This window comes from Mustela lutreola, chromosome 1, assembly GCF_030435805.1.
Source record: "Mustela lutreola isolate mMusLut2 chromosome 1, mMusLut2.pri, whole genome shotgun sequence".
NCBI lineage: Eukaryota > Metazoa > Chordata > Mammalia > Carnivora > Mustelidae > Mustela > Mustela lutreola.
The window spans coordinates 117,752,128-117,765,850 of NC_081290.1; the positions used below are offsets into that span (position 1 = coordinate 117,752,128).

The following is a 13,723-nucleotide window of genomic DNA, read 5'->3' on the forward strand; positions in this document are numbered from 1 at the left end:
CCAAGGATCACTATTGTTGGATCATATGGTAAGGATATGTTTACTTTTATAAGGAACTGACAAACTGTCTTCCTAAGTGGCTGGACCATTTTGCATCCCACCAATAATGAATAACTGTTTTTGTTACTTCACATCCTTGTTAGCATTTGGTGTTTCAATATTCTAGATTTTGATCATTCTAACAGGTGTGTTGTGGTATATGATAGTTTTAAGTTACATTTCCCAGATGACAAAAGATGTGGAGCATCTTTTCATAAGGCTATTTGTCATCTATATATCTTCTTTGGTGAGATATCTGTTAAGGTATTTAGCCTGTCTTAATCTGGTTAAATTTAAGAGTTCTCTGTGTATTTTGGAACTAAAAGTTCTCTGTGTAGCTCCTTTTCAGACATATCTTCTGCACATATTTTCTCTCAGTCTGTAACTTTTCTCACTCTGAACACTTCCTTTCATAGAGCAGAAATTTTTAATTTTAATAAAGTCTAGCTTATTGATTTTTATTCCATGAATTGTGTTTTTTGTGTTATATCTACAAGTCATTGCCATACCCAAGTTCATGTAGGTTTCTTCCTGTTATTCTAGGAGTTTTAAGCTTTGTATTTTACATTTAGGTCCGTGATCCCTATTGTGTGAATTTTTTGTGAAGGGTTATTGTCTATTCTTTGTCTCCTTCTCCTTGTTTCTTCTTGCATGTGGACGTCCATTTGTTCTACCACCATTTGTTAGAAAGACTGTCTTTGCCTCATGGTATTGCTTTTGCTCCATTGCAAAAAAGAGTTGGCTGTATTTACATGGTTCTATTTCTAGGCTCTCTATTCTGTTCCTTTGATTTGTTAGTCTATTCTCTTCCAATTATCACACTGTCTTGATTACTATAGCTTGGTAGTAAGACTGAGAAGCAAGCAGTGTCACACCCGTGATTTCGTACTTCAATATTATCTTAGTTACTCAGGACCTTTTTCCTCTCATAGACTTTAGAATCTGTTGATATCTACAAAATATCTTACTGAGATTTTTATTAAGATTGCATTGAACTATATATCAAGTTAAGAAGAACTGACATTTTGACAGTATTGAGTCTTCCCATCCATGAACACAGAATATGCCTCCTTCTAGTTAGTTCTCTGCTTTTGTTCATGGGAGCTTTATATTTTTCTTATAAAGATCTTGTATATATAGTTGGTTAAATGTGCACTTAAGTATTTCATTTTTTTGATGCTAATATAAATTGTATTGTGTTTTAAATTTTAAATTCCATTTGTTTATTGCTGGTATAAAGGGAAGTGATTAACCTATGTTTATTAACATTGTGTCCAAGAGTCTTAGAAAAATTAGGTGTTTTTTGTTTTTTCTTTTGGTCATTGTTGATTTTTTATAATTTTCAACATAGAGAATCAAGTCATCTGTGAATGAAGACCATTTTATTTTTTCTCTCCTAATCTGTATACCCCTTATTTCCTTTTATTATCTTACTGCATTGACTAGGATTTCCAGTATGATGCTTGCCTTGTTCCTGGTCTTAGTGGGAAAGGTCTAGTTACTTGCTATGAAATATGATGTTATCTGTAGGTTTTTTGTAAATATTCTTTATCAAGTTGAGGAAGTCCCTTCTATTCCTAGTTTACCAGAAATTTTTTATCACAAATAGGGGTTGCATTTTGTTAAATGCTTCTTTTGCATCTATTGATGTGATCATGTCATTTGTCTTTTTCATCCTGTCAATGTGATGGGTGGCTTTAATTAATTTTTAAATAATGAACCAGTCTTGCACACCTAGAATGAATTCCACTTGGTTGTGAAATATAATTCTTTTTATACATTGTTGAATTTGATTTGTTAATATTTTGTTGAGGATTTTTGTAAAGCATTCTTTTATATATAGGAGCCATGGTTGTTCTTATCAAACAAACTGTCCAACAGAATAATTACCTTGTCAACATAATTTTCTTTTTATCTTTTCTTTTGTCATTATAAAACTCACAAATAACTAGAGTGAAAGATTGGAAGTAACTATAGAATAAAGTTTCCTAACTTTGGCAAGACTAAAGATGTTTAGTAGACTGTTTTCTTAAGCCTGATGAAAAAGTAATCTTATTCCTTTATAATATTATATTTGGGGCAGCTATCTTTTAACTAATTGAAGAACTACCATAAGAATTGGTGCTGTTTTATGAATTTTTTGTTTATGATTTGTTTGTATATAAGTTTTCAACCAACATACTTCAATTTAATAAACAACAATTATCTCAATCAAATGGCTTAGGAATTATAAATCTAGAGTCCAACTGAAGAGTAAAAAATTTAGTTTTCTTTGTGTAATGCCAAGTATTATAACAGTAAAGGTGAGAAAATTATCTTCAAAACTCTCTCAGTCCTACTTTGCTCAGTAAGCAGCAATGGTTAAGAGTATAGATTAATATCAAGCTCTCAAATTGCAATACAGTTCACCTGGCCATCAAGTTGATAAAAGGCAACATAACAGGCACAACAGTAGCACAGATGACTATGACTATAGTATAGTCTGACTATGAGTTCTTGCAACTCCTAGGCATTCTTTAGACCTTCTCCACTGTGCCTTGTGAAGTCATGAGAGATAAGATGGAATAGTTGTGGCCACCTCAGCTGATGGAAGCTTTTAGCTTTGGTGTATCTTCAGTTTACTAATCACATAGCTACTTGGTACCTGCTTTGTCGCTATGTTTTCAGTTACAGTTTACTCATCAGTTAAGTGTGGATTACTAATTATAGATACTAATGAACAACTGACAGAAAATAACAGGTGATTGGTTTGATATGAAGCAACTTCATTAAAACCCTCATTTATCCTTGAATCAGGATACATTCCATGATTTAGACCAATGTCCAATTCTCAGGTATTGCTCAGACAGAGAGGAAAGACCATTGACCAACTGATAAACATGTCTTTCAAATAGTCATTTTAAAAATATGGAGTACATGGAGTGGTAGAGGGGTACTAATAAGCAGCATTCCCTTATATATTCTCACCTTGCATATTTCCAGGATAGAAGAACTTCAGTTAAGACAGTGAGTTGAATGATACCAGTCCCTCACAACACAGTTCAAATTTGTTACTATAGTACATAAACTATGATTACATAAAGTACAACCTTTGCTCCTAGCTCTTCAGCCCACACATTGCTACATAAATAACAGAAACTCATTATAATCCAGGATCAAATTATATCATTTTTTCCAAGTTTGTCAGTGATTGATCATTGCACATCTTCTGTTTAGCTTACACACACGACAAATCCCATGGTTATGAGGCTCTCTTGTCTCCCCAAAATAAACCCATATGATATATTTTTTTAAAGATTTTATTTATTTATTTGACAGACAGAGATCACAAATAGGCAGAAAGGCAGGCAGAGAGAGAGGAAGGGAAGCACACCCCCTGCTGAGCAGAGAGCCCGAGATGCTGGGCTCGATCCTAGGACCCTGGGATCATGACCTGAGCCAAAGGCAGAGGCTTTAACCCATTGAGCCACCCAGGCACCCCACCCATATGATATTTTAGAAAAATGCATAATTTAAAAAGGAAATTGGCCAAAAAAAGATGAAAGTGCAGCAAAGAAATGACATGAAAATGCTGGAAGTAAAATTTGAATGAAAGGATGTTTTATTTATACAATAAATAGCTGACTTTGGGAATGGTAACACTGCTACTGTTCAGGAGACTCTGGATAATGTAGCCAGAGGAACTTACTCAAGCTGAAGTAAGCAAATGAAAAACAGTTGTGATGAATAAGTTGAAGATGTTTCAGAGGAAGTGCTGCTGCAGAAGTAACTCACATTAAGGAACTATTAGAGATCTAGCATGATAAAAATGCAAAGGATAACGTTTTGGAAACTGATCCAAACTTACAAGAGTATGACAATTCTCTAAGACTTAGAAAAGATGCTCATGCCAAATATGAATTATATAATGAGAAGAAGACAGCACTGTTTTTTTTTTTTTTTTTTTTTTTTGATAAGTTTTTTACTAAGAAATAAAACACTTTAAGTCTCAAGATCTTAAATTATTATATGCAAAGGAAATATTAATATTGCTAATTTTTCATTTCCCTATAAATTTATAAATGAGTAAGAGAATTTTTACTGTTTTGACAAAAAATTTAAAGGTCATGGAACAATTGTAACTTTTACAACTAATTAATTGTCATTTTCTTCATTGATATTTAAGGCCACTTTCTACAGACAACTCAGCTTTTGTATGGTCACTTTACAATCTCATAGTACAATCCCAAAGTGACCCTTGACTGCAAAGTATGCATAAATACACATGAACACATTGATACATCTTATTACATATGTAAACTGCTATCCTGTATCCTTTTATATATTTAGTAACTGCACAATTTCATTTATATAAACTTATGATTAATGATTCTATTTTAAACTGGAAATCCCTTTACAAATATTACATGTAAAGTGTAATTATTTCTTGCTTTACGGTATATACTAAATACTGTTTTAAAATCTTTATGTGTATTATTTCCTTTGATTTTTCTTTTTTTTTGTGCACACACTTTTTTATTTTTTAGTTTTTATTTTTCATAAACATATAATATCCTTTAATTTTTCATGTTGACTGAACGATGTTTATTTAATTTTTATGTGGTAAAGTAAAGATTAAAATCGAGGAAATCTAAATCCAGAAACTACATTTAAAATTTTTTTTTAATTTCTATTGTTGAAATAAATTTAACATACAATATTATATTAGCCTCAATTGTAATAGTGATTTGACAATTCTATACATTACTTCGTGCTCACAACAGTAAGTGAAGTAACCATCTGTTACCTTATAGGGGTGCCTGATTGGCTCAGTTGGTTAAGGGTCTGCCTTCAGCTCAGGTCATGATCCCAGGGTACCATGGGGAGCCTACTTCTCCCTCTCCCTCTGTCCTTTCCCCACCTGTGTGCACTCTCCATCTCAAATAAAATCTTAGAAAAATAATGTTATTACAATATTATTGAGTATTATCTCTATGCTGTACTTTTCTTTTTTTTTTTGTTCTTTTTTTTTTTTTTTAAAGATTTTATTTATTTATTTGACAGAGAGAAATTACAAGTACACTGAGAGGCAGGCAGAGAGAGAGAGAAGGAAGCAGGCTCCCTGCTGAGCAGAGAGCCCGATGCGGGACTCAATCCCAGGACCCTGAGATCATGACCTGAGCCAAAGGCAGCGGCTTTACCCACTGAGCCACCCAGGCGCCCCTCTATGCTGTACTTTTCATCTCTGTGACTTGTTTATCTTATAATTGGAAGGTTGTATTTCTTAATCACCTTCACCTATTTTACCCATCCCTCACCCACCTTCCCCCGGCAACCATCAGTTCTCTTTTTTTTTTTAAGAATTTATTTATTTGACAGAGTGAGTGAGAGAAGGAGAGAGAACACATACAGGAGGAACAACAGAGGGAGAGGGGGAAGCAGGCTCCCTGCTCAGCTTGATCCCAGGACCTTGAGATCATGACCTGAGCCAAAGGCAGAGGCCTTAACCCACTGAGCCACCCAAGTGCCCCATCAGTTCTCTGCTTTTATATTTCTGGGTTTGTTGTTGTTGTTGTTTTGTTTACTTTGTCTTGTTTTTCAGATTCCACATATAAGTGAAATAATATGATACTTCTCTTTTTCCATCTGACTTATTTCAGTTAATATAATACTCTCTATTGTCTATCCATGTTGCTATAAATGGCAAGATCTCATTCTTTTTAATGGCTGACTAATATTCCATTGTGTGTTTGTGTAACACAAACACTCCCCATATCTTCTTCATCAGGTCATCTGTCATTGGACATTTATGTTGCTTTCAAACCTTGGCTATTGTAAATAATGCTACAATAAAATAGGGATGTGTGTGTCTTTTTGAATTAGGTGTTTTCATTTTCTTCAGATAAATACTCAATAGTAGAAATACTGGATCATATGGCATTTCTATTTTTAATTTTCTGAAGGACCTCCATACTATTTTCCAAAGGAGTTACATCATTTTACATTCCCACCAATAGTACATAAGGGTTCCCTTTTCTCCACATTCTCGCCAACACTTATTCCTTTTTGATACTCACAAAAGTATGAGTATCAAATACTCATTTGACTGAGTATTTGACTGATGTGAGGTTATATTTCATGGTGGTTTTTATTTGCACTTATGTGATGGTTAGTAATATTGAGTATCTTCTTATGTGTCTGTTGACTATCTGTATATCTTCTTTGGAAGAATGACTATTTAGCTTCTCTGCCTGTTTTTAAATTGGATTATTTTTTGGTTTTGGTGTTGAGTTGTATAAGTTCTTTATATGTTTTGGATATTAGCCCCTATCAAATATCTTATTTGCAAATATCTTCTCCCATTCACTAAGTTGTCTTTAATTTTGTTGATGGCTTCCTTTGCTGTGAAAAAGCTTTTTATTTTGGTGTAGTCCCAATAGTTTATTTTTACTTTAACTTCCCTTACCTCAGGAGACATGTGCATAAACATGTTGCTAAGGTCATCGTCCAAGATATTATTGCCTGTGTTTTTTTTCAGGAGTTTTATGACTTCAGGTCTGACACTTAAGTCTTTACCAGTCTGAGTTAGTTTTTGTGTGTAGTATAAGAAAGTGTTTCAGTTTCACTCTTTTGCATGTATCTGTGCAGTTTTCTCATCACCACTTATTGAAGAGATTCTCTTCCCCATTGTATATTCATGCCTCCTTCATTGTAGGTTAATTGACCATGTGAGTATGGATTTATTTCTGGGCAAAATCCATATTCTTAACTACAGTGCTATAGTTTATTATATGTTTTATTTTTATCAGAGGTCTTTAAATATATTCAAATGAAAACTTCTTAACTGTATTTACATTGTTTTAGTAAACATAGATACTTTTCCTTGACTGTTTAGTAAAATGTAAATTTAAATACGATGCATCCAAATTTCACTTAATGACTTATTTATACATTTTCATAAAAATATTTAGTGAACATATTCAATGTGGTCTTGTATATTCATTTAGGTCATTTTATTGATCATATTATTGAAATCATGGATATGTGTCTCTAAATCTTAAATAAATTTGGGAATTGAAGCTTGCCTAAGACCAGTGTTTTACAAATTTGATCCATGAATTATTAGAATTAGATCATGAGGGTTATTAGAAAATTCAAATATCTGTACCTGATATTTTCTGAATATTTGAGGCTCTGACACAACAGTCCGCATTTTCAACCAGTGCTCTACCTGAATGATTTTGCTGCACTTTCCAGTTTAAGGACCCGATTCTTAGAGATTATATAATTTATCTTATATAGTCATTTTAGTGATGGGGAACCTGAGATTCCCTTATGCTTTTTTCCTTTGTTTTAAAGTGTTTACTGTTATTTCTAACATGCCTAGGAAGGCTTTTTAAAACAGCGCATTTTTTAAGCTGAGGATTAGTACCTCGTTTAATCTCCAAGTATAGTTTTAAATAATTTCTCAGTTTTTATGCCCTCATTTCCTTAGATTCTTCTATGTCTGATAGAAATGGATTATTTGACTTGCAGGGTAGTTTTCAAATGACTCTCCAATCCACTATTATTTTCTCCAAATAAAAATTTAATTAAAAAACTTCTATAGAGGTGCCTGGATGGCTCAGTTGATTAAGCATCTGACTCTTGATTTTGGCTCAGCTCATGATCTCAGCGTCATGAGATTGAGCCCCACATCAGGCTCTGTGCTGGGCATGGAGCCTGCTTAAGATTCTCTCTTTAAAAAAAAAGTCATCATTATGAGTTAAAATTTTATTTTTTTTTTGTAAAATATTTTATTTATTTATTTGACAGAGAGAGAGAGAGAGAGAGTATACACAAGCTGGGGGAGCAGCAGGCAGAGGGAGAGGGCTTCTGCAAGCTCCCTACTGAGCAAGGAGCCCGATGTAGGACTCGATCCCAGGACCCTGGGATCATGACCTGAGCTGAAGGCAGATGCCTAACCAACTGAGCAACCCAGGTGCCCCTGAATTAAAATTTTAATAGGAAAGAAACTGCTGCTAGTTTTGCTTTCTTCTATTTGTTGTGTGATTACAGGAATTCCTTGTTTAGGTTTTTTAATCTCCTAAGGATATTTTTCTATCTGGGCTTCTAAAGTTGAGACTTTTATTATTAGTTGTATTTAAAACTAGCTAATCAGCAGTAAAGGCCAGTTTAAGACTTATGTTTATGTTTCAAATTTCTTTTTATAGGCTCCAAAACCAAGGAAGGAGTAGTTCATGGTGTGACAACAGGTAAGCTCCATGGGGCCCATATCTAAGAATGATATTGAAAATATCTAGTAAGCATTAATCATTCAGAATGTAACTGTAAACAGCCACTGCATTCACAGAGAAATATTCTAAAGTAACATCAGCTTTGTTTAACTTTAATTCTTTATTAATATTTTTAAATAAGTAAATATTTATTATAGATAAATAAAACAATATATTCCATTATCAAGACTGATGCCTCTGAATTGACCAAATACATTTAATTTATGGCAGTATCACATTTAAATTTCTGAAACATTATGTTTTGGCAAACTGCTACCATAAATTTCATATAAAAATTGCCAGTTTTTAAAGGATTAATATCAAATTTTCTGTAGATTATAATAAAACATTCTGACATTAAGCTCTACTCAGTATAACATTTCCTTGATGATTCAGAAAACATTTTAGGAAACAACCTTGGAATGATCAGTGAAGTCTTTATTGTATTTATATCTATTTGGCACAATTTTAACAAGAACTTGAATAGGTCTTTAAGAAGGATGCAATACATTAATATAAAAATGTTGAAAATTATGGTGGTGGTGATGAGGAGGAAGGATATGATAGGGACAGATAGAAAAACGAAAGGAGAACTAAAATTTAATAATCTTGAGAGCCCACAGACTTGCCGTGATTCAGTTTCATGTTGTATGCATTCCAAGCTGCTTGACAGATGGGGTAAAACAGGATGTATAATCAGAAATATAATTCATATGATCAGATAGCAGTAAATGTAATAGTGTCTCAGAAAAATACTGTGTTCCTATTACTGAATTATAAAATGAAAACGGAAAAAATCAAATGGGAGTATTAATACAGTTTTATGGTTGAGACCGAAACAATGGAGCCAGACTTCTTTGGTTCAAGTATCTGCTTATCACTTACAAGCTATGTGATTTTCTGCAGGATTGATAATCTTTTTGTGATTTAGTTTCCTCATTTGTGAAAGAATAAATAGGATTGATGTACACAAATACCCAGAATAATGAAATTAAGTAGTGCGTATTATGCAGGTATCATCACTCTATAGTGAGTCTATCTTGAACAACATTTTTACAACTAATGGAGAAAAATATTTCATGTGATATATACTTTTGATAATAAGTGAAGGTGCAAAATGAAAATAGAACCCTTTGAAACTGATTCTGCTAGAAGCTAAATTAAAGTATGCTGTTTGTATTTGCTCTGTTGCAATCCAATCAATATGTAATGCCCAGAACTAGGCAAGTAAAGGAACTGGGTTGACTTATAGGGATGATCTATAAATATGGTGTTATTAAGCATGATTTGAATAAGATCTGGGTAACAGACTGTTGTAGATTATACTCTCTAGAGCCTAGCTAGATTAATGGTGTTCCATTTGGTAGTTGAAGAATCCATGTGGTTTAGAAAGTGGATAAGGTTGTGGCCAGATTTAGAGTCTGTGGTAAAAATTAAAGACTACAACTCATAACATCTTTGAATGGAGGCTATGGAGATGGGCTGCAAGGATAACTGTTAACAAAGTCAGAGTTTCATCCTCTCCGCAATGATAGAAGGTGAATGAGTTTGTGTGTGTGTGTGTGTGTGTGCACACGTGTATGTGTGTGTGTGCGTGTGTGTTCACTACTGAAGTTTGTACAATAAGGTAGCATTTTGTTTTCTGAAGGACAGTATCCTATCACCTTATGTTTCCCTGGTTTAATAATATTGAGAAACTTTGCATATCATGTCTTCTTTAGCATATTGAAGAATCTGAGATATTCCATAGCAAAGAAATGTTCATAATTTAGTTTAATCCGGGGTTTCTCAAACTTGTTGACCTTATTTCAATAGTCATTAGGATTGAGTGAAACCAGTGTTCCAGAGAACACTATGGAAAACGCTGCTAAGCAGCATGATGATTTGATGTAGGTGGTATTTATAGCCATTGTACCAATCAACTACCCTGGCAATAACAAAGTATCAAAAATGTCATAAGTAGTCTGACTATGAGAAATGCCATGGGATAAATCTGCAATATATATCATCCTTCTGGACGGTATTATTATTTAATAATTATTTAATATAAAATTCCCAATTTCAAGTATAAGGATAAATAAGTTTAAGATAATTGCCTCCATGGTTAAGGAAAAGAATTGGTTGTTATACTTGGTCCAAAGTATTCATTACGGCTACATAATGTAAGTGCTAATTAAATGTTATTATTATAATTATTCTTAAAGCAGGGAAGTGAGAAACTATTATACAGTATAAAATATTATCGTCTAATGTCAAAAGAAAAATTTCCTCAAGGTTCATCCCATTGTTTATTTTTCATAAATATAGACTTCAGTAAACGTAGTTAGACCAGGAGTTTTCTACCTAAAAAATTCCAAGAAAAAGAATTTCTCCCTGTAGATAATCTCTTGATAAAATCTAAAAATCTCTACCTTACACCCTAGCTATTTGATCTCAGTTCATTTTTGTTGCAGTTGTCATCTTAATGCATTATGTTACAGGAAAACATGTGAGTGCATTTAATCTGGATATACTGAATGACATGTCTTTGAAACCACTTTAAAAAAATAGATATTGATAAAACCTTTCTTAATTTTTTTTTCCTCATGAAAGTATGGTATAAAGAAATTTCTATTACTCTATTCTGAGTTTTGATTTATAAACAGAAATTTGTCACATGATAATGAACACAACTAATTTCAACATGTTATAATTTATCAAAATGTTTCAAAATACAAATTCATTTTCCTCAGATACCTAATTTGTACAGTTCAAAGCTAGATCTTAATTTTATGATTGTGTTTAATATCGAAGGTTACAGTTACTGAATCTATTTGAAAAGTTGGTGCCACATTTTCTTTCTGAAATTTTATATTTGACTTAAAGCCAAAGTAAATCTAATTATCAAAATTAATAAATAACTTACGGAATATACAAAATTCCTTTTAATGCATTCAAAATCTTTTATTCCATATCTACTGTGAAATAATACAAAGAAAAATAGCAGGATCTCTGATCTTAATGAACTCCAAATAGGTTGGTGGGGGTGGAGAGTCACACTGGGAAATGAATAATTCTGACACAATGTAAAAAGTTCCATAGCAGAAGACCTGTGTCCCTGGGGCAAATAAGATACTATGTTAATAAAAAATAAAATAAAATAATTTTTTAAAAAGTTCCATAGCAGAGATATATCTACAATTTCATGAGATCACATGAGGAGGAACAGTTGTTGGGAGGAAAGGTGTTTAATTTGGAATTTGACATTTGAGGTGGGTTTTAATAGCAACTTGAATTTGCTGAGTAAACAGATAGGGAGATACCTGAGAAGGATCAAAGCTTCTGGCCAGACAGAACTGTATGAACAAAATTGAGAAAGACTGACACATTTGGGGGAGAATGTAAAATATTATACTGTGATTAGCTGGGAGGAAAGTATTCCTTTTGATCCTGGTTATGAGGTCATTTCCCTTAAAAACGAATATCATTTATTAGATGAAAAATGTTGACTTCAAATAAGACAATTTGTGTCTTATTTGCTTTTGCCTTGTCACCCTTTTGTTAGGCATGTCATTGAACAGAGAAGTAGTGTAAAAGGCCTTAATGGGGGGACATAGGGGCTCAAGGTTACTGGATAATTCACTAGGTAAACAAGTTCTATAGGAATCTTTTAAAATGTGTTTATCATTGCTACATGTACACTCTGTTGTTTTGTAATGTAACTAATTTACTTACTCTTACAATGATAAAACCTGATGAAATTATGATAAAGTATAAAGTGCATTTTACTGCAGTGACGTTCACTGCAGTAAAAATAAATTAATGTGTATACGTATACAAAGAATGGTCTAGATATTATAAATATAACATTTTGTGGCTGGTACAAAAATCATGAATCTATGAAAAGATCAAAATTTTTTCTCTTTTTTAAGATCAAAATTTATTCTTGTTTGAGATATTATAAGAAAGTTCATTTTTCAAGCAAAATTTTTTATTCATGTTCTTGGAAAAGGAAAAAAAGATGACAAGACAAGTTAAAGCCCACAATTCACTATTTTTAAAGGATCAACATTCTGGAAATGTTTAAAAACACGAAATCTCCAGGATAGCTTTTCACTGGCATTTAAATTGAACTTTGCATTGGGAATAGCCATTACTTGTTAGGAGGCATCCACTGGATCCCCCAAGTGGTGAAAGGCAAATATCAAGCAACACCTTCTGGGGACTCTTCCTGATTTCAGACTCTGGGGTCACTTTCACCTTCCCCACATTGCCCAGAACTGAAGAGTAGCATCTGTCCTTATAGACCATCTTACTTCTGTGACCTGCTATCCAGCTGCTTTGTCCCCATTAATCAATCCCTGGCCTTCTGCAGTGGGTGACGTGCAGGCTGTACGATAATCATGTGACTAGTTAAGAACATTTGCCAATGTAACAGCTGACAGTGCAGCCCATCCAATTCCCTGGGCTTGAGACTATCTGGAGATGATGTACACAAGCAAAAGTATAACCAAATTAAGAAAAAAAAAATGTTTCTATTTGCTTAGGACAGGGCCTGAGGAAAAATATCACTCAAAACCCTAAATTCCTGAAATCTGGGGAAAAAAGAAAGAAAAAAAGGAGTTTGTGAGGCAAAAAGGGAAAAAGGCTAGGATTACATAGATGGGCATGAGATGTAAGATGTAGGCTTTATGAATATTAATTTTAGGTGAAGAGCAGTTTAGTTTTATTTCTCTATTGACCTTGAGATTATTAAAAGCGCAGAAGCTCTCGTCTTTGGTTTTTTCATAGAATTCTTCATTTAGTTGAAGCAAATTTTTTAAATTGGAGGTTCCTTTATTTGGCAATTGCATGGAGGTAACAGAAAAAAAGATTAATCCAGCAATTATATCAGATGTAGTCTTGGAGAATTTTTTTTTTTAAAGATTTTATTTATTTATTTGACAGAGAAAGCAAGAGAGCACAAGCAGGCAGAGCAGTAGTGGGAGAGGGAGAAGCAGGATCCCCACTGAGCAGAGAGCCCGATGCGGGGCTTGAACCCCTGACCCTGGGATCATGACCTCAGCCATAAGGCAAACACTTAATGACTGAGCCACCCAGGTGCCCCTTGGAGAATTTTTGATACCAGAGTAAATCTGCTACTAAATCTAATCCCAAACTATTTACACTGACTTCTCTAAATTTTTAACTTATTAAAAAAATCTACTGAATCACCGTACTGTAGTTTGTTTTGTGAAAAGAAATTATAAGTTTGCTCAGCAAACTTCATTTTCATACTTAATGCCTAGCTCTTTTGTTACCATTAAAATTGTTGAAAGTCAACCTTTTTATTAAAAACTGTTTTTTCAGCCACTTGACATTTGATAAAAGGATCAAAATCTTCATAACCATCCCTTAATCTATTGTTCATTTTTTTGGCTTTTTACTTTTTTTTTTTTTTTAAAGATTTT

At 33.2% G+C, this 13,723-nt stretch overlaps 1 protein-coding gene across 7 annotated transcripts in view; it reads left to right on the plus strand.

Annotated features, from left to right (window-relative positions):
- SNCA (synuclein alpha) overlaps positions 1–13,723 on the plus strand; it is a 176,302-nt gene that overhangs the window by 5,254 nt on the left and 157,325 nt on the right. For all 7 annotated transcript variants that reach the window (XM_059172835.1, XM_059172851.1, XM_059172809.1 and 4 more), the window contains exon 3: positions 8,232–8,273. In XM_059172835.1, coding sequence (XP_059028818.1) covers positions 8,232–8,273 — 42 coding nt within the window. The remainder of the gene's footprint in view (positions 1–8,231; positions 8,274–13,723) is intronic.